We start from the raw sequence: 27639 nt of genomic DNA on the forward strand, positions 1-27639 counted from the left end.
ATAATCCCCATGTATGGTATATTATAGCGTAGCCACTGACGCAGCGAAAATTTCCATAAACTGCTCTTTCGATTGAACCCTTAATCCCCGATTTGGGAGGGTAGTTATCGAGAAAAGTCAGTCTGTATTTGATGTCACTCTGTAGTTGGAAGAGGCGTACTGCGATGTCTGTAGCTTTTGACGAGACAAACTTAATTTGTTCGGGCGATCCGGTGTTCATGATTACCGCTGACAGTTGATTGAGTTCCTGTAATCTGGTTTCTGCTGCTGCCACTATAAGATCTCAAAGAACAAGTTGATTTTACTGAGCAGAGTTTTTTCTCCAAGAAGTCGAGAGATCAATTGAGTTGCATTTCGCAAATGCGGAATCTGTTCCACGATGACACAGTTTTTTTTGCAATTGAAGTTGTTCTACGAAGATCCTGTCGTATGCAGATTGTGAGAACGGCTTTAAAAAACCGAGACGATTCGCAAATTAGTTAGTAAAAAGAAGAAAATTAAACAAAACCAGCAGTCGATTACGATTCAGAAAACTTTGAAAGTTCTGTCTAAGTGTATATATTTTAAATGTTTTTTTTTATAAAATTATTTTCTACAATTCAGGCATGGGCAATCAAAGCCAAACAAAATTTAAAAAACAATCAAGAGTTGTTTGATGAACTGTCAAAAAGATTTCTTGTTATGTTTTTAGATTTCTTGTTATGTTTTAATTAGGTCCATCAAATTCTAATTATCTATATTTCAAGTCTAGTTTCAAGTTCTTAGGCGTTAAATTTTTAAATCTAACCAAATGACAACACTTAATTGTTTTTAATTTCAATACTAAAATGCAATTCTAGTCAACATTTTAAACTAGAGTATTCAAACATAGCATTCAAAATCTACAGCATCGACTGCCAGTATTTTTGTTATTTTTACTATTTCAAATTACATTTCAACAAGAGTTACTGAAAAAAAAATCCAGAAAACGTTATTTGTTTGAATTGCTTTTAATATTCAAGTTCAACTTTTTGCTTTCACGTACAAATATTTCGAACGAATATAATTGTTATATTTTGCGAAATTACAACATAACAAGATGAATTACCAAGGAATACTACAAAAGGTTGTTTGCTTTCACCATTTTCAGAAAGGGAATTGGTTTATCTCTTTTACTTCTAAATAAGGCTCACTTTTTTGAGGAGGATTGAAATAAGTTATCAAAACATTTAGAGACGCGAGAAAAGAAAACTAATACAAAAACAAAAAAACTCGAGTAGGCTTTTTTGTTCTGTCTTTTTTTGAAAGTGTGTGAGAAAAAAATTGCGACGACAATCCGGGGTTAAGCTTCAATAAAATTGTTCGCCCACATCTAACCTTGGTTTTCTTTTGCTTGTATTTGGTTCAACTATTCCTCTTCCTCTTGTTCTCAATTCTTTCTTTTTTTTCTAATAATTATGAAGGAGATGCCCAAATTCCAGCTGAATATACAAGTAGTTCAAACCAAGAAAAACGTCAACTTTCTTGGTTCTGGTTTGTTTCGAGAGTGTCTATATCAAAGAGATTACAAATGTTTCATCACAGTGACTTTTGATTCACAAATATTGGGAAAAATGTAATTGCTTCGGCAACACAAACCGTTTCACGAAAACGGAAAACGGTCAAAGTGTCAAAAAATGGCCTTCTTGCAGACAGTAAATTTTCTCTGCACAAATTAGGCCGTTTGTTTTTAGGCTGGGATCATTCCAACAACTAGTTCTTTCCGCTGAGCCCTTTTTGGATGACGAGAAAAATGAAGAAGTCCAAGAATGGTCTCAAAATATCCTTCATTGAAATTTTCCAGGCCATAGCGACTACATTCAAGTAAAAAACGCACGCACACAGGGAATCAGCCAGTTTTTCTATTGGTACCACTTATTTAAAAACTGAAATAGTTTTCGAGAAAATTAGAGTTCTAAAAGCATCTCAAAAAACAAAACATTTTCATAAAAGCTGCTTTTACCGAACAGAAATAATTACACAGAGGCCAAGCAGAGCTTCGCACACTTTCGATACAACAAACATAAAAAACATGGTAGAAAAAAAATTTCTAGGCTGAAAAAAACTAGGTGAACTAAAAATTTCGTAGGTTAAGATAAATAAACAATTAAGGGCCCAGCTAAAGCTAGAGATGTGTTATTGATATTGAATGAAATTGCTATCAAGATGCGGCACGAAAAAAGCGACTTTAAAAATTAGTTTTCCCAAAACTTTTGTTGTTTCTGCTAAAATAATTAAGTGAGAGGAGTAATCAGTTTTCCTAAGGATATAAAAATTCTATGACAAGAAAAGGAACCACTGCTTCTGCAGGAATAATTATTCTAACCGGTTCCTTCAGTTAAACTTTTCATCTCAGATTTGGTTGTCGAAATTGTAAAATTCAAAAAGTTTAAAAAAACTGATTTTGGAAATCTTTTCGACCGGTTTTGAGAACCTTTGACCACTTTGTAGAAACTTTTGAGTTTTATTAATTTTTTTTTTTGGGGGGGGGGGGGGTTTCGTCAAATCTTCAAATCTAATATTTTAGGTTTAAGCGAAACGACAGGTTGTTGAAAGTATACTTTGGTAACTGGCCATGCCCAGTTTGTTTGAGAAAAAATTGTGGCCTTCAAACAAATCGACAGTTTTTTTTTGGAATTGAATGACTTTACCCGAAAACTAACGGGCCAATTCTCAGTTTGTGTTCAATCAAGAAACCCGGTTTTGGGAATCTTCTCTGCTTAAGCGGCCATAACCTGCTCTTTACAGGAAAAAGCATGGATTTTGGAAATCTTTTTGACCGATTTTGAGAACTTTTGACCATGACTTTTCCTGTAAAGAGCAAGTTGTCGTCGCTTCAGCAAAGCAGATTCGAAAAACTGCGTTTCTCGTTTGAGCACAACCTGAGAACTGGCACGGTAGTTTTCGCGTAAAGTCAAAAAGTTTGAAAAAAAAACGTCAAAAATTCAAAACTTCGACTTTTTGGAAGGTCATATAATTTTTCTCAAACAAACTGGGCATAATCAGTTAAAAAGATAGGCTTTCAACAATCTGTTGTTTCGATAAAATCTAACATATCAGATTTGGCAGGAGAGCGAGAAAAGACCAAAAACGGGTCAAATAATCAAAAATTTGACATAACCGAGATCATAGCTTTCTGTGAAAAAATGGAGCGTAGACGCTGATGCACAAATGATTCACAACCTGCAATTTCGATTCAATCCAAAATCTCAGATTTAGGATGGTAGTTCGAGAAAGGTCAAAAATTCAACAAAAAACGGTCAAAAAAATCAAAATTTTGACGTTTTCCGAGGGCCATAACTTAAGCTGTCAGGAAAAACTCGGGAGTCTTTGGTTGAGCAAATGAGGTTTTCACAACCCGTTTTTAAAATTGAACCCAAAATCTCAGATCTGGCAGTGTAGTTTTCCAGAATTTTCAAAACAATTAAACAACGGTCAAAAAAGACTATTCCGAGGACCATAACTTTATGCGTTAAAAATTGTGCGTAGCCGCTAATGCAGAAAGCTTTTCAGGCAGTTCTATTTATTGAAACCAAAAACTCATATTTGAGAGGGGTAGTTTTCGAAAAATCGAAAAAACTCAAAAATATGGGTCTAGACTCTAGAAGAGTATACAGGCACACAGGGGAGTAGGCGGCCTTTCAATTGATTCGCCTTTTTTTTTAAAAATCGAAAAAAAAATTCTCAGAACTAAAAAAAAGCCAATTGGTAAACAAACAACCAACTTGAGAAAAACGGAGGGGAGTGTTAAAATTGAGTTTCATTTGAAACGACCCAAAATTAAGCCATTAAACCGATAAAACTAAGGCCGAAATAATTTGGGCCGACGAAAAATTTTAGCGAAAAAAAAACAAAACGAAAAAGGAAGTCAAGTTGTAGGAATAAAACAAACACTAAAATCAGCAATAAAGAAAAACGCGCTTAGCAAAAAAACTATTTCAAGATGTGACGTCTAAGCCGACAACAAAATAGCAGATAGATAGCTGGCGGACAATTTTATTTGAAACAAAACATTTCCTGTTTGAAATAAAAAACAGGTCCACGACAGATTCGAACCCAGGACATTTGCCGTCCCAGGCATATTCGTTACGTCCAGGCTAAGCTGGCCGGGAACGCATAAAAGTTTGAATTCAGTGTGAACCAAGACACAAGTGATTCTGTTAAACAAGAAAAAGGTCGACAGAAACAAGCGTAAGCAGAGCTGTGTCAATGAAGTTAGGGAGCTGAAAAAAAATATCTGAGTATTAAAAAAAAATTAAACAATGGCGAAGTTAAGCTTCGCACCACTCAGGAAAGAAAATTATCAGATGAGTTAATCAGAATTATCGATAAAAAAGCCGAAAGAATTGAAACTGACATCCAATAAGCTGAAACTTTTCTCAAAAAACATACCACGATAGATATACCAGTAGCGTATGCAAAGTTAATTAGAGACCGGCTGAAGCTGAAAGAACTTGAAGAAAGTCGAACAGTTTGAAAGAAAAAAGGTTTAAAAACGAAAGTTTGACTCTCCCGAGGGCGAAAAGGTTTGGGCGTAGTCGCTAATGCAGGCGAGCTTCTTGCGACTCCGTCTCTCGATTAAATCCAAAATCTCAAATTTGGGAGGGTAGTTTTCGAAGTCTGTAGAAATTCCGTAAAGGTAATAAGAGATTAGGGCATTATGCAGTCATACAGGGGAAGGGGAGGTCTCTCCAAAAAAAAACCCGAATTCACTCAATTTCATAATACCTACTTTTATCAAACAGGAACTAGATAATTTGGAAACTAAATCTACAGCGCTCAAGTCGAAAACCATGAAGCCGAAAAATCATGAGCAGGAAATTAGCAGCAGAACTTTATAATTATACATTCAAAAGTTTGAGTAGTACCCGGTAGTTAAGTTTGAATTGTCAAGAAAATGAGCATGTCAGCATATTTGATTTAACTGATTTTGTTTATGTAGCTGTTAACTAGAAAAAACGTCTATTTCCGGTTTGATAACACTTGCTAATTGCAAGCGCAAAAAAAATCACATAAAAGCTCTTCGAACCTCATTTTTTCATTATTGACAAATTATTGTTTAAGGTGACTAGCCTGAATGAAAAAAAAACTTTCAACTCGCAAAGAAATCTAACACAAGCGAAGCGACAAAAAGCAGCTCTAGAAAGTGCAATAAGAAAAACAGAAATAGGCCTCGAATTAAAAAAATTTGTTTAGGTATAGGATTCGATCTGCGACCTACTGCAATTAAGAAATTTTGAGTCTCACGCACTAACCACTCAACCACGCTTGCTTAACCACCGACAAACACTAGTCACGAACAAAGCAGCCACATATGCTGATGCTTTACCAATGCCATTCAGCAAAAGTGGCACCATATACAAATAGACGCAACTTTGCAAGTAATAATTTAGAATATACACTGAACCGAAGCTGCACTTCGCAAACACTTGCGAGAACACGACCAAAAAGCAGCTCTAAATAAAATAGTAGAAATAAGTCTCGAATTAGCAAAATCTGCGACCAACTGCAATCAAGAGATTTTGAGTCTCACGCACTATCCCCTCAGCCACTAACACCCGACAAACAAGCTTAACAACCGGCAAACGCTAGTCACGACCAAAGCAGCTACATATGCTTATAAATTGCCAATGCGATTCAGCACCAAATACGAAGAGACTCAATTTCGCAATTAATAATTTGGAATACAACAAATTGAAGGCATCCTCACTAACTTTGCATGTAACAAATCGCATATCATAAAGCCATATTATGTATAAATTATGCATTTCAAAAAATTGCCAGTTATATTGAGTTAAAAATTTCTGAAATCGAGTTTTATTGAGTTATGTTCTTTGAGACAAATAGCTTTTTCTGGTTCATTTGATGCATTAAAAATGCATCAACTGTTTTAACTTATTACTATTCGAATGTCAAAGCACATGTTATCGAAAAGCTGTAAAGGTGCCCAAAAATTGGCACCAACACTTGGGACTTAGGTTAGAAAAAAAAGGTTCTTAATAACACACTAAGCTGACACAAGTGTAATAAATAAATCGCCCTTTCGAAACTAGAAGTCATTCAATGTTTTTTCGCACCATTTCTTTTTTAAGTAGAGAGCGTTATTTGCCTTCTTTTCAGCAAATGAATTTGAAATTGAATTCAAAAAGAAAAGAAAAATTAACCTCTACTTGATGTATGAAAAAAATACAACTTGGAATAGTTCGAAACAAGTTTCTGGAACAAAAAAGAACTCATTACAAAAAAATTATAATCCTGAAAAAACAAGTGATTGTTTCAAAAAAAATGAGATAAGTAATGATAAATATAATAGCCATTAACGTTTTCGATTTGGGCCGGTCCGTGGGACAGAATGTTGTTCAACATGGGGATCAGGAAGGCGGCTGTCTTTCCGGACCCTGTCTGGGCACAGGCCATCAAATCCCGCCCGGCCAGCACTGCTGGTATGGAGTACTTCTGCACTGGGGTTGGCTTGTCGTACTTGGCCAGGTCAATGCTGTTGCGGATGACAGGGCAGAAGGAAACGTCCAGAAACTAAACACGAAGCTTGATACCACAAAAAATGGAGAGGGGAATATATTTTTTAAATGACTAGTTTTAAAGATGTTTTTTTAGAGAAGTGACAGATAACGACAACATTATCTCAACGGAGAGAACTATATAATAACATCGAGAAATGAACATTAAAACTTGGGGGAATTAAATCTTGAATTAAAGGTTGTTTTTCAAAACCAATTAAAAAATTCACATGATTCTTCAAAGTTAAGAAGCAGCTAACGTTTTCAATTCCCTTGGTCGGGTTGTTTCCCGTCACTTCTACCGGAATGTCCTCGTACTTGTCGAAATTGATTCCAGTGTTGCTACTTGCAAACAGCTGTGCTTCAGTTCTTTGGTTAGGGGGCAACAATTGCGTCCAGTCGTCCCCAGCCCCACCGCCACTTCCGCCGCCTTCCATGAGCCCCTGGGCTCTGCCATAGCCCCCACCCCCACCCCCACCTCCTCTTTGATCTCCAGCCTGCTGGTGGTAATCTCTTCGTCCAGAGTAACGACTAAGAAACCATCAAATCTAGTGTTCTAAATCTCCAGGTTTGAATTCATCATAGGTTTGAGTATAATTTAATCATTTACCCGTCCCGTTCACCTTCAAATCTGGAGTCATATCTCGTTCCTCCAGGGGCCTGCATGGGTGTATTGTTCATTCTTCGATTATCAAATCCCCCTCTCGGGGGGCCACCTCTGTATCCCCCTCCCCCTCCTTGAGGAGGAGCCCCATACATTCCTCCACCCCCTCGGTTGGATGCTCCATACACGCCACCCTGCATAGGGTCCTGCGCGCCCCAGTTTCCAGACTGGAATTGAGCCGGTCCACCGCTGCCAGGCACTAAGACATTCATCATCATAGATTTCATGTTTGTTCATACACCCGTATTAGCATCCGACCTTGAGTAGTTTAAGCAGTTGACTTTTCTTTTAGTTGATATTTCTTTCTTGTCATTAGTTGTTGAAATGAGTGTCACCGAGAGATATTGCATGGCTTGCTCTTAGCATTTCATTTTTTCGCGACAACTATGTTAGGATTAATAACTTTACACAGAGGTGAAGCTGAGCTTCGCACCACTTGCTATAAAGACCAAAACCGCTAAGTCGAAAAAAAAATCCAAATTGTCGAAATTCGAAATCTATCAAAAGAAAACAGGCTGCTTTTGAAACATGCAAAGACAAAAGAATATAAAAATAGCATCGATCGAAAAAAAATACCAAGAGGTGAGAAAGCCGAAAATACCCGAGCATAAACCCTTTGAGCCGTAAAAAAATTCAACAAGACTTTTGAAAAATATTGAGTCTCCCTTACCCTCACACACAAAAACAACTTTATTCAATCGCCAAATGAAACAATATGAGACGGCCAAGCAGATATAATAGAGGTCGAAGCCTATCCAGCCGAAAAAACAGGAAAATAAAAAGGCCGAAAAAACTCAAAAAATTAAAGACTTATCAAAAGTCATCAAGTACCCCTCACCGTCAAAACACACACACACAAACACACACACACACACACACACACAAATTTAAGCTCGTAGAACGACGCAAAGTGAGGGCTCTAAGCCGATATAACTCATGCGGAAACCTATCCAGTCGAAAAAAGAGAAAAGAAAAAACATGAATTTTAACAATCCGAGTTGGTTAAATTACAACCAACATAAAAAACAATTTCGAATAGAGCAGGCATTGAAAAAGCTAAAAAGTCAAAAATAAATCTTCAGCGGTAAATTGCTGCTATCATTTCAGTCGAGGTTGCGACCCGACTACTAAACGAACTTTATCTTTTAAAATTTATTCACGGGGCGAAAAACGTTTTTTTTTTAATTATAAAAAGAATTGAAAACTTTGAACAAATATTTGTTTATTTTTAAAATATTATTGGAGATAGCCGAACAGAACGAGTTAGATTACTCAAAATATCTTGTTAGGGTTCATCCGTATTCATTTAACACAGAGATGAAACTGAGCTTCGCACCATTTGCGATTAAAAAAAAATAAAAAAAGTGAAAAAAAATGAAATGTTGAAAAAAACTAGCATAACTAAATTTTTCGGTTTTTGTCTCGATTAAAACCAAGTAAGGGGCCAGCTAAAGCTGGAGATACATGTTAGATATTGAATGCACTTGCTATTTTGATGCGGCATCAAAAATGTGATTTCAAAAGTTGGACTTTGCCCAAAAACTTAGTTGTTTCTCTACTAAAATAAGTGAGATTTAACATTTTGAGATTATCAATTTTCCCAAGGAGATAACATTTCGGGAAGACAAAATTAAGGATTCACAGCTTCTCCGGGAACAACTATTACAACCAGTTTTTCAATTGAACTTTCTATCGCAGATTTGATTATGTAAATTGTGTAAACTTCTTCTGCAAAAAGCAGGTTGTGGCCGCTCATGGTTCCCAAAGCCTAGTTTCTCGATTGAACACAACCTGTGAATCGGCGCGGTAGTTTTCGCGTAAAGCCAAAAAATTTCCAAAAAACTGTCAAAGTTTCGAAAAACTGACTTCTTTGAGGGCCATATTAAAAAAAAAACGGGGCAAAGCGATTTCTAAAAATAGGCTCTCAACAAACTGTTAAAACGATTGAAACCTTGATATCTGATTTCGTAGTATAGTAAGCGAGAAAAATCCAAAAAAGATCAACTAATCAAAAATTTGACTTTTCTGAAAATCGTAGCTTTGTGTGCAAAAAAAAGGCGTAGCCGCTTATGCAGAAGCGATTCACGCAACCTGTAGTTTCGATTGATCTCGAAATCTAAGATCTTTTCGAGAGAAGTCAAACTTTTTAAAAAAAAAAACGGTCACAAAATCAAAATGTTGACTTGTCCGAGGGCCATATTTTTGGTGCATAAGCAAATGAGCTCCGCACAACGTTTTCTTTAAACTGAATTCAAAATCTCAGACTTACCAGAATACTTTTAGAAAACATTCAGAAAGTTTTAAGACGGCAAAAAAATCAAAAATTTGACTTCTCCGAGGACGATAACTTTGAGAAAAAAAACTTTGTAAGCGGCCGCTAAACCAGGGGAGCTTACCACTACCTATTACCTTCAGTGTCCAGTGAACCCTAAAATATTTGCTGGTTTTCGAGAAGTCAAAAAGATTCGTAAAACGGTCAAAATTTAAAAAAATTTACTACTCCAAGGGCCTTAATTTTTAGGGTAAATTTTTTTTGGGTGTAGCCGTTTATGCAATCAAGGAGAGATTAAGTGAAGATAGACTATAGCTGAGTTCGCAGGCACACAACGGTGTACGTGGTCTTTCAATTCATACCCCTTTTTTGAGAATCAATAGAAATTACTGAGAAAACTAAAGAAATTTTCCAATGAAGTTGGAAATAATTTTCAAAAAGTAAAAAAAAAACAAACCGATTGGTAAACAATCAACCAAATTGCGAAAGGCGGAGGGGAGTGTTGAAAATGAGTTTCATTTGAAAAGACCCAAAATTAACTCATTAAAATGATGAAACTAAGGCCAAAATAATTTGGACCGACGAATAATTTTTAGCGAAAAAAAACAAGGAACGAAATACGAAGTCAAGGTAAGTAAAAATTCAAAGGGTAGGAATAAATCAAACAATAAAATCAACAATAAAAAGAAGCACACAGCAATAAAACTATTTCAAGATGTGATGTCTAAGCCGACAACAGAATAGCAGGTGAATAGCTGGCCGACAATTTTTTTGAATTAGAACATTTCCTGTTCTAAAAAAACAGGTCTCCGACAGATTCATTTGCCAACCCAGATCATTTGCCGTCACACGCATAGTCGTAAAGTCAAGGGAAAGCTGGCCCGGAACACATAGAAGTTTGAACTCATTGTGAAACAAGACAAGTGATTCTGTTAAACAAGAAAAAAGGCCGACAGAAACTAGCGTAAGCGAGCTGAAAAAAACATCTGAGTATTTTTTTAAACTTTTTTTACACAGAGGCGAAGCTGAGCTTCGCACGACTCAGGATGCAAAAGTCAGCTGAGTGCATGAAAACAAGAATATTCAACAAACCGATTGATAAACACATAACCAACTTGAGAAGTGCGGATGGGAGTGTTAAAATTGTGTTTCCTTTGAAACGACCAAAAATTAGGTCATTATGCCGATACAAATTAAGCCGAAATAATTTAGGCTAACGAATTTTTCAGCGAAAAAAAACAAAGAAAATACGAAGTCAACGTATGTAAAATTATTAATTAAAGGCGTAAATCAGACACTTAAATCAAATTAAAAGAAAACTTCCCGCAGCCAAAAAAGGATTCCAAGATGTGACAACTAAGCCGACAACAGATAAGTAGACACATCCTTGGCCAAAAAATATACGAAAAGCAGACAAACAATCGGCCAAAAAATATAAGTGAAAAAACATATATACGAAGTCAAGGTTAGTAGAATTAAAAATTGCAGGAGTAAATAAAAACATGAAAAGCAACTAAAATGACACTGTATTCAGCAAAAACGATCTAAGATTAAAAACATGGATTTTTCCCAAAAACTTAGTTGTTTCTCTACTAAAACAAGTGAGAGTAAAAATTTCCCAAAAACTTAGTTGTTTCTCTACTAAAATAAGTGAGAGTAAAAAAACAGTTATTGCCACCGGTTTTTTCAATTGATCTTTTGATCTCAGATATATTGTGTTAAATTTAAGAAAAAGCAAAACACTTCTAAAAAACGGTCAACTTCAAAAAAACAGCCAATTTCTTTCCAAAAAAAAACTTTTGCTGCTAAAAAGCAGGTTGTGGCCACTTAAAGAAAGAAAGAGAAAAGTTATTTCTCATTGTTAATGGTAAACATGCATATAACGAGAATTAAAACATGAAGCACCAGAGACAGTGAGGGGACAGTCAACGAAGCCAATTGGGTTACAGAGCAATGCCCGTTTTAGCAAATGAAATACGAAATTAGAGATCTTCAAAGAAAGGGAAAAAAAATCTGAGAATATAAAATGAAAAATAATTAAGTTTGAATAAACACTAAGCAGCAGATTTATGGCATTGTCTAGACAGGTTGATGGCATAAGCTTAATGACTTACGCAGAGAAGATTCCCCAAGCTGAGATTCTCGATTGAACACAACCTGGATATTGGCACGGTGGTTTCCGCGTAAAGTCAAGAAGTTTCCAAGAAATTGTTCAACTTCCAAAAAATTGACTGCTTTCAAGGTTATAACTTTTGTAAGACAAACAGCATAGCCAATCATAAACCTAAGCTTTCAACAAACTGTTGTTTTGATTAAACCTATGATATCTGACTTGACATTTCTGAGAAACATAGCTTCATGTGTGAAAAAATAGAGCGTAGCCGCTGACGGAAAAGGGTTCACGCAACCTGTATTTTCAATCGAACCCAAAATCTCAGATTTGCGAAGATAGTTCTTTGAGAAATAAAGGATTCGCCGCTTTTGCGGGAATACCTATTGCAACCGATTTTTCCAATTGATCTTTAGATCTCAGATTTGTAGTGTAAAATTTAAGAAAAAAGCAAAAAACTCAAAAAAAAAACGGTGAAGTTCGAAAAAACGGACCAATTTCTTTCCCAAAAAAAATTTTTTTTGCTGCTAAAAAGCAGGTTGTGGCCACTTAAAGAAAGAATGAGGGAAGTTATTTCTCATTGTTAATGGTAAACATGCATATAACGAGAATTATAACATGAAGCACCAGAGACAGTGAGGGGACAGTCAACGAAGCCAATTGGGTTGCAGAGCAAGGCCCGTTTCAGCAAAGGAAATACGAAATTTGAGATCTCCAAAGAAAAGGAAAAATATATAAATTTGAAAACAAAGATAAACATTGGAGAAAAAAATACTCAAGTTTGAATGAACATTAAGCAGTAGATTTATGGCATTGTCGAGACAGGTTAATTGCATTAGCTTAATGACTTACGCAGAGAAGATTGCCAAAGCTGTGATTCTCGATTGAACGCAACCTGAGTATTGGCACGGTAGTTTCCGCATAAAGTTAAAAAGTTTCCAAAAAACTGTGTAACTTTCAAAAAACTGACTTCTTTCAAGGTTATAATTTTTGTAAAACAAACGGCATAGCCAATCATAAACCTAAGCTTTCAACAAACTATTGTTTTGATTAAACCTATGATGTCTGACTTGACATTTCCGAGAATCATAGCTTTATGTGTGAAAAAATAGAGCGTAGCCGCTGACGGAAAAGGGTTCACGCAACCTGTATTTTCAATCGAACCCAAAATCTCAGATTTGCGAAGATAGTTCTTTGAGAAATAAAGGATTCGCCGCTTTTGCGGGAATAACTATTGCAACCAATTTTTCCAATTGATCTTTAGATCTCAGATTTGCAGTGTAAAATTTCAGAAAAAAAGCAAAAAACTCCAAAAAAACGGTGAAGTTCGAAAAAACGGACCAATTTCTTTCCAAAATTTTTTTTTGCTGCTTAAAAGCAGGTTGTGGCCACTTAAAGAAAGAAAGAGAAATTATTTCTCATTGTTAGTGGTAAACATGCATATAGCGAGAATTAAAACATGAAGCACCAGACACAGTGAGGGGACAGTCAACGAACCCAATTGGGTTACAGAGCAATGCCCGTTTCAGCAAATGAAATACGAAATTTGAGATCTCCAAAGAAAAGGAAAAATATATAAATTTGAAAACAAAGATAAACATTGGAAAAAAAATACTCAAGTTTGAATGAACATTAAGCAGTAGATTTATGGCATTGTCGAGACAGGTTAATTGCATTAGCTTAATGACTTACGCAGAGAAGATTGCCAAAGCTGTGATTCTCGATTGAACGCAACCTGAGTATTGGCACGGTAGTTTCCGCGTAAAGTTAAAAAGTTTCCAAAAAACTGTGTAACTTTCAAAAAACTGACTTCTTTCAAGTTAATAATTTTTGTAAAACAAACGGCATAGCCAATCATAAACCTAAGCTTTCAACAAACTATTGTTTTGATTAAACCTATGATGTCTGACTTGACATTTCCGAGAATCATAGCTTCGTGAGTGGAAAAATAGAGCGTAGCCGCTAACGCAATACGGATTCACGCAACCTGTATTTTCAATTGAACCCAAAATCTCAGATTTGCGAGCGTAGTTCTTGAGAAAAGTGAAACATTTAAAAAAAAAACGGTCAAAAAATCAAAAAGTTGACTTTTCCGAGTGCCATAATTTTTGGTGCATAAGCGAATGAGCTCCTCACAACTGAGCCCAAAATCTGGGTTTCCCATGAACTGAACCCAAAATCTAAGATATTGCAGGTAGCTGTCGAGAATATTCAGAAAGTTTTAAAACGGCAAAAAAATCAAAAATTTGGCTTCTCCGATAACGATAATTTTCTGTGAAAAAAACTTTTTAGGCGGCAGCTAAATCAGGAAAGCTTCCTTCTACTTATTATCTCCAGTGTCCAGTGAACCCTAATAATTCGATGTGGGCGGCTGGTTTTCGAGATAAGTCAAAAAGATTCACAAAACTGTCGATATTCAAAAACTTTACCACACCGAGGGCCTTAATTCTAGGAGTGAACATTTTTTGGGTGTAGCCGTTTATGCAATCAAGGAGAGGTTAAAAGAAGAGAGACTATAGCGGAGTTTGTAGGCACACAACGGAGTACGCGGTCTTTCAATTCAAACCCCTTTTTTGAGAATCAATGGAAATTTCTGATAAAACTAAAATTTTTCCAATGAAATAATTTTCAAAAACTAAAAAAAAACAATTGGTAAACAAACAACCACCTTGCGAAAGGCGGAGGGGAGTGTTAAAATTGATTTGCAATTGAAATGACCCCATATTGAGTCATTAAACCGATGAAAATAAGGCCAAAATAATTTGGGTCGAAAAATAATTTTTAGCGAAAAAAAACAAGGAACGAAATACGAAGTCAAGGTAAGTAAAATTTCAAAGTGTAGGAATAAATCAAACAATAAAATCAAGAAAAAAAAACAGCGAAAAAAAAACCAATTCAAGATGTGACGTTTAAGCCGACAACAGAATAGCAGATGAATAGCTGGCCGACAATTTTATTTGAATTAAAACATTTCCTGTTTGAAAAAAAAACAGGACCCCCACAGATTCATTCGCCAACCCAGATCATTTGCCGTCCCACGCATATTCATTAACTCCAGGCAAAGCTATCCCGGAACGCATAAAATTTGAATTCATTGTGAAACAAGGCACAAGTGATTCTGTTAAACAAGAAAAAGGCCGACAGAAACAAGCCTAAACATAGCTGTGTCAATTAAGTCTATCTGAGTACTTTCAAAAACTTTTTTTTAAACAGAGGCGAAGCCGGGCTTCGCAAGACTCAGGATACAAAATCAGATGAGTGCATGAAAACAAATATATTCAACAAACCGATTGGTAACTAAATAACCAACTTGAGAAGTGCGGATGGGAGTGTTAAAATTGTGTTTCCTTTGAAACGACCAAAAATAGTGTCATTATGCCGATACAAAATAAGCCAAAATAATTTGCGCTAATGAATTTTTCAGCAAAAAAAAAACAAAGAAAATACGAAGTCAACATATGTAAAATTACAAAATAAAGGAGTAAATCAGACACTTAAATCAAATAAAAAGAAAAAATCGCGCAATAAAAAAAGGATTCCAAGATGTGACAACTAAGCCGACAACAGATAAGCAGACACATCATTGGCCAAAAAATATACGAAAAGCAGACAAACAATCGGCAAAAAAAAGTGAAAAAAATAAATATACGCAGTCAAGGTTAGTAGAATTAAAAACTGCAGGAGTAAAATAAAACATAGAAACCAACTAAAATGAAACTGCATTCAGCAAAAAAGATCTAAGATTTAAAAAAATAAGCTTTTCCCAAAAACTTAGTTGTTTCTCTAAAATAAGTGGGAGTGAAAATTTTTGAGATAATCAATTTTTCCAAGGAGGTAAGATTTCCATAAGAAGAATTAAAGGATTCGCCGCTTTTGCGGGAACAACTATTGCAACCGGTTTTTTCAATTGATCTTTCGATCTCAGATTTGTTGTGTAAAATTGAAGAAGAAAGCAAAAAACTCCAAAAAAACGGTGAAGTTAGAAAAAACGGACCAATTTCTTTCCAAAAAAAATATTTTTTTTTTGCTGCTAAAAAGCAGGTTGTGGCCACTTAAAGAAAGAAAGAAAGAAGTTATTTCTCATTGTTAATGGCAAACATGCATATAACGAGAATTAAAACATGAAGCACCAGAGACAGTGAGGGGACAGTCAACGAAGCCAATTGGGTTACAGAGCAATGCCCGTTTTAGCAAATGAAATACGAAATTTGAGATCTTCAAAGAAAGGGAAAAAAAATAAATCTGAGAAAATAAAAAAAAAATACTTAAGTTTGAATAAACACTAAGCAGCAGATTTATGGCATTGTCTAGACAGGTTAATGGCATAAGCTTAATGACTTACGCAGAGAAGATTCCCAAAGCTGAGATTCTCGATTGAACACAACCTGAATATTGGCACGGTAGTTTCCGCGTAAAGTCAAGAAGTTTCCGAGAAATTGTTTAACTTCCAAAAAATTGACTGCTTTCAAGGTTATAAGTTTTGTAAGACAAACGGCATAGCCAATCATAAACCTAAGCTTTCAACAAACTGTTGTTTTGATTAAACCTATGATATCTGACTTGACATTTCTGAGAAACATAGCTTCATGTGTGAAAAAATAGAGCGTAGCCGCTGACGGAAAAGGGTTCACGCAACCTGTATTTTCAATTGAACCCAAAATCTCAGATTTGCGAGCATAGTTCTCGAGAAAAGTCAAAACATTTAAAAAAAAAAGTTTGGTGTCAGAAAAAATAAAATTTGGTCATGAAGTTTGGTGTCAGAAAAATTCGGGAGTAATTGCATAGGCAAATGAGATTCTTAGAACCCAAAATTTTAGATATGGCATGGTAGTTTTCGAGACGATTCAAAAAGTTAAAAAACGGCCAAAAACCAAAAATTTGACTTCGAGGACGATAACTTTTGTGAAAAAAAAAACGTTGTATGAGGCCGCTAAATCAGGGGAGCTTCCCACTACCCATTATCTCCAGTGAACCCTAAAACCAGATTTGGGCGGCTAGTTCTCGAGATAAGTCAAAAAGATTCACAAAACGGTCAAAAACAAAAATTTGACTACTCCGTGGCATTATTTTTACTCATTACTTAAAGTTTTGGGTGTAGCCGTTTATGCAAAAAGAGGCTCAGAGTAGGGAGGCAACAGCGGAGTATGCAGGCACATATTGGAGTACGCGGTCTTTCAATCGATACCCCTTTTATGAATCAGAAGAAGTTTCTGAGAAAAGCTAAAATTTTTCCAATATATTTGGAAATAATTTTCCATAAAGAAAAAAAAGAAGAAATTCAACAAATCGATTGGTTATTAAACAACATCTTGGGAAAGAGGAGGGTAGTGTTAAAATTGTGTCTCCTTGAAACGACCCAAAATTAGGTCATTCAGACGATAAAAAACAGGCCGAAATAATTTAGCGAAACAAAAAAACAAAGAAGGAAAACGAAGTCAAGGTAACTAAAATAAAAGGCGTAAATCAAACAGAGAAAAATATACTTAAAATGCGCGCAGAAAAAAAAACAATTCTTAGATGTGGCAACTAAGCCGACAAAACATAAGCTGACATTTTTTCGAAACGAAACATTTACTGTTTGAAAAAAAAACAGTCCCTGCTCAGATTCGAACCCAGGACCTTTGCTGTCCCAGGCGTATTAGTTACCTACAGACTAAGTGTTTGAATTAGAAGTTTGAATTCATTATGAATAAGTTATCAAGTGATTCTGTTAACCAGGTTGCTAACTCGGGAAAGTCTACATTACGGTTTGATAACGCTTGCTAATCGCAAGCGTAATAACAACGAAAATAAAAAGAAAAAACGTGAGGAAAAACGGCAGACAGAAACAAAGCCGACCGACCTCGGTTCCGAAAATCTAGCGAAATATTTTGGCACAAATAAAAACTAATTGAAACTCGTAACGTTCACCCAAAGTTTATATATGTAGTTCATACACTCGAACCATGCTGATAATACAGCTCTCGTAAAATTAACCATTTGAACAATGTTGTTTACTGCAAAAAAGTCTACTACCCGGTTGCAATGCCCTTGCTTACTGCAAGGGTAAGGATAGGGCATTCAAAAAAAGAATGTCGAGGTAATTACTTTGTTGTCCCCGCATGAACCCGTTCTGGTGTTGTTGTCTGGGCTCATTGGCTGCCTGACCTCCTCGATTGAAGTCTGCCTGGGGAGTGTGAGGGTAAGCTGGTGCTGCCGTCTGCTGGTTCCATCCCTGGCTGGTGTCTCCACTGGGAAGTGGTCCCACAGCTACACCTGGTGGCATGAACATTGGTTGAACCCCCATGGGTGGCATACCATCTGGCCCCGGCCCCCCTCTCCCACTTCGCTGGTGAGGAGGGACATATTTCGCAGGCTGGTTACCTCCGAATTGTGCTCCTGGGTGGGGGTATTGTTGGATTTGCTGAGGGTGGTCCCCGGCTCTGTGTCCAGCACCGGCAGAGCCACCAAGCCCCAGAGCAGAAAACTAAACAAAAATCGACACTTACAAAATCAGTTCATCCATAGAAAAATTGAAAAAGTTTTAAAATGGCCACGACAATAAGATCGCGACAGGGCACTTACTCCCTGTGTAAGAGAGGCAGAATTCATGACTAGACGCGATCGAATAACTGGATGTAATAGACTATAAATCATTTAGTCTGAAAAACCAAGCCGTTGAAAAGAGCAGATGCTGTTGAAATATCTTGCTTATGGTGTTGGACAACTCTGACATTCATGCTTAACGCATGAGCGGAAAATTCATCGCCCTGCCTTCAACTTTTAAAACATCTTTTACATCGTTTTTACAATTACCGTGATCTGGCAATTTACAACTAATGTGACCTGCAAGAAATCATTGTTGGCTTTTAAACCGTTTTAGCTAACTGGACACCAATGTATCGTGCAGCCAGTTATTTTTCGAAAATTTTGTCGACCTTTTTTTTAGATCGGCCAAATTGATTTTTTGAGGAGCTCCCCCAAAGCACTAAAATGGCAAAGCTCCCCCAAACCACAGGCAAAATTTTGAAAAAACAGCCAAAAAAGGCCAAAATGGTTTCCAAAATTTTGACCAAAAAATCGCGCTTTGGAAAAATTTTAGGGTCCGTCAACAAACAAATATGGATATCTCAAAATAGTACAAAGAGGTGAACCTTTGGGTCGGCAGGGGGTCGAATCCCTGAGGTGGGACGTCCTCATCCCCCTAAATCCGCCCCTGTATGGGCCTAGTCCTTTGAATATTTGAAATGAAGCAAAGAAACTGCTGGACAACTTTCGAGACAAGAAGCCTCAAACAGTATCCTTTGAATATTTGAAATGAAGCAAAGAAACTGCTGGACAACTTTCGAGACAACAAGCCTCAAACAGTATCGAACGATAGTTCCAATCAGATTTTACAGTTGCTAACTCATTCTTCCGCGCACATTACTAAATAAGGACGAGAAGAGCTACGCTCAACGACGCTTATTTTTTCCCAACCAAATTAAGGTTCTCTAGTAAAAGCTCGTATGAAGTCCTGTTTTATATCACTTAAAAGCCTGTTTGCTCGCATTGGACAGAAATCGAAAAGGCGTCTCATGAGGGAAAAAACTGGCCTGTATCAAATTGGTTAATCGTTAAGTGGTTTATCCCCGCATCGGATGCATTAATCCATCTGACGTGGGCAAAAAAAGCGCCGTGACAAATCAATTTCACAAAATAGGAAACTCGCCTCCAGCAAAAAGTTTCAATGCCAAGAATTGCTCATGATTGACACATTTTTCCTAAAATTATCCCAGACACTTGGTGGGTCCGAAGTTCCCGTTGTCTGTCCTCTCCAATTCTCGGAATTTGGTTATATTTATATCTTTGTTTGCGACAAATTTATAATTGGAGAAATAAATTCTTTGTTTCTTTCTACTCCGCTGTTAATTTAAAACTTAAGCCAAATTTTGAAACTTATTTTTTTTTTCATATTGAGTTTGCCTTCCTTAAAACACAGAAGGAAGTGCACATAGAAAGAGGTCAGCTGCAAACTGCGAAAAAGCCAGATTTTAGCGTGAAGCCTTTTCCTGGAAAAAAAAACAAAAAAATCATCACGATTTATGTAATTGAAAATCATTTCGCGCTTTTACACTTGATAAATTTTCTAGCAAATGCTTCCACCCTAACTCTGGAAAACAATTAAGCCTAATGGGTCAGACATTGACTCAGAAGATTAGTTCGCTACCAGCAAAACTCTGGTTGAAAGGGAGTCTCCTAACAGATAAGTGATCTGTATCAAACTGAAGCCCTTTTAGTCCTCATTTGGACTCTAAGAAGTTATCACAGTGTCGAGAAAAACTAAGTGGCTCAAACGCACAAAATAAGGGGGCACGGTATTTCTGCCTCGTTTCGGTTCTGAGGCAGATCGATTTCGGGTAGCTGGCTGATTGACAACGTTTCATTTCATACGTAAATTAACCGTAATTATCGGAAATTACAAGTCAACAAAGAATATCGAACTGACATAAATTTCGGTATTTAAATGCAGAATTCAATGTTATAAAATACGCAAAATGAAAACATTTAAAAATCAACTTTAAAACAGCGCCTGAACAATTTGTCAACTTTGTTTCAATCTCTCAGTTTTCGTCTTTTTTTCACACTGTTCTTCGTTCACCAGAAAACTCATTAGTTACGACCTTGGTTTTTTCTCGCTCAGAATTCTAGCGAGAACACACGGTATGTGCTAGTTCATGGGAAGTGGTCAAGAAACCAAAATAGCCACTTCAGACCTGACAAAAACCAGCAGGATACAAGTAGCAGGCAGCAGGAGGATCCCAAAATCAAGACGAAAAACAACTCAAACGACAATGTGCAGCGAGCAAACGAGAACGTGAAGTAATTCATCCCGCATCGGATTGATTATTTCATCCACTTCGGGCAAAAAACTTGCCATGTGACACAGAACCGTCACAGAAGTCAAATTAATTTCAAAAAATCGGATACTCGCTACCAGAGACAAAATTTTTACGACTCACACTTCTTAAAACTATCCAATTTAGAAGAAACTGACACAATAGGTAAAATTTTTCCACTAAATTCAAAAAACAGGTTTATTTTTGAAACTGAAGTCATTCATATTTTTCACGTTGAGTTATTTAAACAACGGAAGAAAAGCAAAAATCAAAAGAAAACAAACTTCAAACCGCAAAAAAAACTCATTTGAGCTTGAAGTCTTATCCTGACAAATATAACAAAAAAATCATCACGTTTTTAAGTGAAAAAATTTTCGTGCTTTTACATTTGATAAACATCCTTCGAAATGCTTTCAATCTAACTCTTGAAAAAATTAACTTTTTTTCCGTAAGATATTGACTCAAAGATTATTTCGCTACCGGCTTCTCTTTAATAAATTCTCCCGCCTTATGCTTTGACTTAATCCTTTGAATCGACTTTAACACTGAACCGAGTTTCAAGAAACTGGCAGGGATCATCCCCCAGTGGGAAAGGCTGGAATTTGATTGTTCATACCATAGCTGGTGCTTTCATTACTCGTTAGCTTCTTGCCAAAGAAGACACAAAGATAATCGAATTTCATCGCAACTATCCCAGACATCAGCGTAAATCCGCACGCGAACAAACAAAAACAATAACTTGTGAAAACATCCCCGAGAGAGGAAGTAGTTATCTTGTGGTGGGACGTCATTAACAAAACTAACACAACCCAAAAAGTACACCTTCTTCAGGCGCTCGTCATGTTAGTTGGCATGCCATCCTGCTTGGTTTCGACATGTCCTCTGGCGACAGCCAAAATTTGTTGCTTATTGCCAATATTTGCACTAATCGCACAATTGATGGCTGTTCCTGTGATTCGTTGTTTCGATGTGTCGCATTTTTCATGTGAAGCTACATGCCGGCCTTTCATGCATTCGTTTCTATTTCTCGTGGATCTTGAGCCCGGCCTTTAGCTTGCATAATTTCTAGCACTCATCGCATTCGAGTTTTCTAGTGCTTCGAAATTTCGGTCCGGCTCTGCTCTGTCGCTTAGAAAATCATCATTTAACTCCTCCGTCTTCACGGACAATATCGAGGGTCTTCATCAGCTACCTAAGTTATTGACTATTCGAATGCTGATCCTGCCAGCTTTTTCCTACATTTCTATACTTTCTTTAAAAAAAAATTTATCTATCGTCCAGTACAAAGCGACACAAGCGACGAGTGTTACCTTTCTACTATTCTTCACACTCTCTCCATCTTCACAACCAAATTCAAACCGAAATGAGACGTCACGAAAAAGCCAGTTCAATTTCCAAGATACGACTGTCCAAACTTCAACAACCTTTTCAGCAACCAGAGTTATTCTTTGTAATAACATCAGACGTTATTCAATCCTAGAATGCTTTATTTTTCTGAGGTCAATAAGCTCCTCTTCGCCAATTCTTGCAACGATACACCTCGAACTGCCACTCTCGCTAAAACAGTTCTATTCAATGACTATTTCCGTTGTATATTCAGCATCTCCACACCTCAATTTCCTATTACTAATATTGCATCAAAAAGCCAAGTATCACTTTCTGATATTCCTATCTAAACTTCTATGAGTGACTGTCTTTTTTCAAAGATCGATGATTCAGCTAAAACATCATTGGACGGTATTTCCTTTTTAAATTAGTCTTGATACCATACAGTTCTATCGCATATTCGCTGCATTCCTTTTACTTTTGCACTCCTAATTTGTGTTTGGCCCGTTGAGTGGAAAAGTTCCTATGTCACTCTTCTCTATAAATCAGGATCGAAGTCTAATGCTACAAAGTATAACTATTTTTCCGGAAATTCTTTAGTTTTGGAGCGGATAGTTTTCAACTTCATTTAGTCGAAAGTCTGTGATAAACATTCAATCCAGCAGCACGGCTGCATGAAAAAAGGATATCTTGTAATTCAACTACTTGCCTTTGTTGACGAATTATTAATGTACGGAGATTCAAATACTCCTTCTGCTTAAGTTTATTTCGATTTTCAGAAAGCCTTCGAAAACGTTGACTACACTATTTTGTTACAAAAACGACGATTTCATTCAACATCTCACCTCAGGGGCAGATTTCAATGTGTGCGCATTGGCAGCGTTAAATTACCCTCAAGGCAGTGTTTTAGGGCCTCTTCTGTTTTTAATTTACATAAACGACTTACCCGACGGAGCTGTCTGTTCTTTGTGTTCACTATTTGCTGATGATGCCAAACTCAGTGGGATTGGTTTAAAAGCAATTACAGCTTGCAGCAAGATCTAATAGCTTTTGGTCGCAACGGAACAACATGACTTTCCACGCATCAAAAACGAAACTGATAAAATTTCGCAATGACATCTACACATTTGCTATTGCTTTAAATGGCCACAATTATGAACATGTTGAAAGTGTTAAAAATTTGGGCGTCACAATTTCTTCTTCACTTGATTGGCCTGTACATATATCCATTAAATTGGCAAAACGCTCTAAAGTATTTCATTACATCAAACGCACTATCCCTTTCTCTGTTTCGCCTTATAAGAAGTACAATTTACTGGTTCCCCCTTTTTTTAAATCTAAGCAACTTAACACGATACAATTTCAATCCCTGTTTTTGTTGCCTTAGCAATTTAACATCGCTATACTTTAAAACCATTTCTAAGACTTAACGCCGTTTTAAAGAAAACTTACTGAAAAGAGGACTTCGGTAAACATCAAAGAAATAAACGAGAGACATTTTTGCCATTAAAAGCCAGACAATTTCGCGCTACTCAATCCGCGTAAGTTTTGAACAGAAATGACATTGCAAAAAATTTCAATGAATCATTTCAAACCAAAATGAAATGGACTTGCCAATATTTTCAAAGAATCATTCCAAAATGAACCAAAAACAAGCAATAGTTCAATGAACTTCAAAAGCCCGCAATAAATTAGACGTCCTTTGAATAATATGACTAAAAATTTTAGACATTTACAGCCGCTATAGAAACTTTAAAAAGTTTTAACCAATGCCAAAAGCCTAAAATCATTATTTTTTTACAACGATTCTCAAACTTAAACTTATGACATGATCGCTTTGTCAGCTTTATTTGAACTGTTGGCACATAAACGCAAAGCTTAAGTGTTTGCCAGCCCGTAGTCCCAATCTATCATCCCGAAAATCAGGGCGATTGTCCTGGGCTTAAATTGCTAAGGCACGAGTCAAAATCTTGCGTTTGGTTACGTTTCCGGGAATCTGCAAGGAAACTCTCAGCACTTCCGGATCGCCGCACAAAATGATTCGCTCGTGATGATTTGATCCACTGTCATACCGGATAAAAATCTCAAAAACTTCAAGGATCTCGAAAATTAGCGTTTGTACCTGGCAAAACCGCACTGGCAACCGCGACAGTAGGGGCAAATCTCTCGCTGAGATCTTTTAAAAGCTTTACGACATTTCGGGCCTCCAATTTTCCCGCTGAAATGTCATGGTTATGCTCTCCACGCGTATCGATTAATTATTTATTTTTTGTAATGGCAGTAATAATGGCAGTTGCTCGACATTTATGTGCTTTATATTTTGAGCAAATCCAGTTTTCGGTAAACTTACTTTTTCGCTTGAAATAAAATTTGTGACCAGACGCTAGAAGAATTGGCTTCTTTTTAGATGAAACTGAATTCGAAAGAAGACTATCATAATGTGTTTGTTGTGTTTGCGTTTTTTTTTAGTGATCATAATGGTTTAGCGAAAAGTCTAACTGAAAACAATTTACGAACTTGTCGATGAGAGTCTTAAGTAATTTAGGAAGCCTTCTTTTAGCATGTATAACTAACATAAAATTTTTCATTGTGGTGCGTGCATTGATTGCAGGATTCACTTTGGTGTGATGAGAGTTAAGATAAGGAATTCATACAGCATGAATTTCAGTAGCGAAATAACTACGTTTTAAAACGTATTGTGTTAAACTGGAAAACATGAGTTAAATTGTTGTCGATTTAAATTGTTTAGTAGTGAAACGACTAAGTGTTGAAATTTACGGTGTTGAATTGTATTGTATTAAAATGTAGGACACCCAGTTTACTCAACTCGTGTGTCTTGAGTATTCTATATTATTCATTTGTTTGATTTGCAACGGTAACTAATTTACGTAAGCTTCGCTGTTGGGCTTCTTGGTTTTCTGGTTACCAATCTGGTTTACAACATCTTTCTCTGCTTGCACTATGTACGCAACTGATTTTGTTAAATCTAATTTTTCTCTGATTTCTTCAAGCCGAAACGAACAAAAGCGAGATTGCTGAACTAATTCCTCAATCCGAAATAAACAAAAGCGGGATTGCTGAAACTGAACTCCTCAATCCGAATCAAACAAAAGTGGGATTATTGAACTATTTCTGACAATTCGTCGTCCCGAATTTCAAATAAACTACACGCAGCTGGCAAATTGCATGCGACTGTCGAAACTGCAAAAACACTTGGAGAATTATGAGTGAACAATTTGTTTTTCAAAGCTTTGAAGCATTGATTTTTACAAAAAAGCATTCAGTACATTTATTAATTGTTTCACTTGATTTGACTGGTTAAAATCAACTGAAATGATGAGTTAATTCAACTAACTTTCAATTTTTCACGCATATTTTGCTAATCGCACTGAAATCAATGTTGGCAAGTTCCAATTTATCCGATTCAGGCTGTTCAAATCAGTCAACTGTGTTAAACTGGAAAATAGGAGTTAAATTGTTGTCGACTTAAATTGTTTAGTAGTGAAAAGACTAGGTGTTAAAATGTACGGTGTTGAATTGTATGGTAGTAAATTGTAGGACACCAAAATTACTCAACTAGTGTGTCTTGAGTATTATATATTTTTCATTTGTTTGATTTGCAACGGTGAATAATTTACTTAAGCTTCGCAGTTTGGTTTCTTGTTTTTCTGGTTACCAATCTGGTTGATAACATCTTTCTGTGCTAGCACCATGTTAGCAACTTATTTTGTTAGATCTCATTTTTCTCTGATTTCTCAATCCGAAACGAACAAAAGCGAGATTGCTGAACTAATTCCTCAATCCGAAATAAACAAAAACGGGATTGCTGAAACTGATCTCCTCAATCCGAATCAAACAAAAGTGGGATTATTGAACTATTTCTGGCAATTGGTCGTCCCGAATTTCAATTCAACTACACGCAGCTGGCAAATTGATGCGACTATCAAAACTGTAAAAACACTTGGAGAATTATGCGTGAACAATTTGTTTTTCAAGGCTTTGAAGCATTGATTTTTAAAAGAAAAAGCATTCAGTACATTTATTAATTCTGTTTCACTTGATTTGACTGGTTAAAATTAATTGAAATGAGTTAATTCAACTAACTTTCAATTTTTCACGCATATTTTTCTATTCGCACTGAAAGCAATGTTTGCAAACTCGAATTTGTCCGATTCAGGCTGTTCAAATCAGTCAACTGTGTTAAACTGGAAAATAGGAGTTAAATTGTTGTCGACTTAGATTGTTTAGTAGTGAAAAGACTAGGTGATAAAATGTACGGTGTTGAATTGTATGGTAGTAAATTGTAGGACACCAAGTTTACTCAACTAGTGTGTCTTGAGTATTCTAAATTATTCATTTGTTTGATTTGCAACGGTGAATAAGTTACGTAAGCTTCGAAGTTGGGTTTCTTGGTTTTCTGGTTACTAATCTGGTTGATAACATCTTTCTGAGCTACCACTATGTTAGCAACTTATTTTGTTAGATCTCATTTTTCTCTGATTTCTCAATCCGAAACGAACAAAAGCGAGATTGCTGAACTAATTCCTCAATCCGAAATAAACAAAAGCGGGATTGCTGAAACTGATCTCCTCAATCCGAATCAAACAAAAGTGGGATTATTGAACTATTTCTGGCAATTGGTCGTCCCGAATTTCAATTCAACTACACGCAGCTGGCATATTGATGCGACTATCAAAACTGTAAAAACACTTGGAGAATTATGCGTGAACAATTTGTTTTTCAAGGCTTTGAAGCAATGATTTTTACAAGAAAAAGCATTCAGTACATTTATTAATTCTGTTTCACTTGATTTGACTGGTTAAAATTAATTGAAATGAGTTAATTCAACTAACTTTCAATTTTTCACGCATATTTTTCTATTCGCACTGAAAGCAATGTTTGCAAACTCGAATTTGTCCGATTCAGGCTGTTCAAATCAGTCAACTGTGTTAAACTGGAAAATAGGAGTTAAATTGTTGTCGACTTAAATTGTTTAGTAGTGAAAAGACTAGGTGTTAAAATGTACGGTGTTGAATTGTATGGTAGTAAATTGTAGGACACCAAAATTACTCAACTAGTGTGTCTTGAGTATTATATATTTTTCATTTGTTTGATTTGCAACGGTGAATAATTTACGTAAGCTTCGCAGTTGGGTTTCTTGTTTTTCTGGTTACCAATCTGGTTGATAACATCTTTCTGTGCTAGCACCATGTTAGCAACTTATTTTGTTAGATCTCATTTTTCTCTGATTTCTCAATCCGAAACGAACAAAAGCGAGATTGCTGAACTAATTCCTCAATCCGAAATAAACAAAAGCGGGATTGCTGAAACTGATCTCCTCAATCCGAATCAAACAAAAGTGGGATTATTGAACTATTTCTGGCAATTGGTCGTCCCGAATTTCAATTCAACTACACGCAGCTGGCAAATTGATGCAACTATCAAAACTGTAAAAACACTTGGAGAATTATGCGTGAACAATTTGTTTTTCAAGGCTTTGAAGCATTGATTTTTACAAGAAAAAGCATTCAGTACATTTATTAATTCTGTTTCACTTGATTTGACTGGTTAAAATTAATTGAAATGAGTTAATTCAACTAACTTTCAATTTTTCACGCATATTTTTCTATTCGCACTGAAAGCAATGTTTGCAAACTCGAATTTGTCCGATTCAGGCTGTTCAAATCAGTCAACTGTGTTAAACTGGAAAATAGGAGTTAAATTGTTGTCGACTTAGATTGTTTAGTAGTGAAAAGACTAGGTGATAAAATGTACGGTGTTGAATTGTATGGTAGTAAATTGTAGGACACCAAGTTTACTCAACTAGTGTGTCTTGAGTATTCTAAATTATTCATTTGTTTGATTTGCAACGG

General features: G+C 36.2%; 1 protein-coding gene across 3 annotated transcripts in view; it reads right to left on the bottom strand.

The window, feature by feature from the left end:
• Positions 1-27639, bottom strand: part of LOC134853836 (ATP-dependent RNA helicase DDX3X-like) — a 58256-nt gene that overhangs the window by 14570 nt on the left and 16047 nt on the right. Inside the window, exons 2-6 of one of the 3 annotated variants that reach the window (XM_063869770.1) lie at positions 17946-18048; positions 17670-17837; positions 7147-7399; positions 6797-7067; positions 6340-6552 (exon numbers count right to left, since the gene is read on the bottom strand). In XM_063869770.1, the coding sequence (XP_063725840.1) occupies positions 6340-6552; positions 6797-7067; positions 7147-7399; positions 17670-17837; positions 17946-18048 (1008 nt within the window). Of the gene's footprint in view, positions 1-6339; positions 6553-6796; positions 7068-7146; positions 7400-17669; positions 18049-18146; positions 18226-27639 lie in introns of those variants that run through there. The other 2 variants (XM_063869768.1, XM_063869767.1) reach the window with 2 other exon arrangements.

This window comes from Symsagittifera roscoffensis, chromosome 9 (genome assembly GCF_963678635.1).
Source record: "Symsagittifera roscoffensis chromosome 9, txSymRosc1.1, whole genome shotgun sequence".
In the NCBI taxonomy this organism is placed as follows: Eukaryota; Metazoa; Xenacoelomorpha; order Acoela; family Convolutidae; genus Symsagittifera; species Symsagittifera roscoffensis.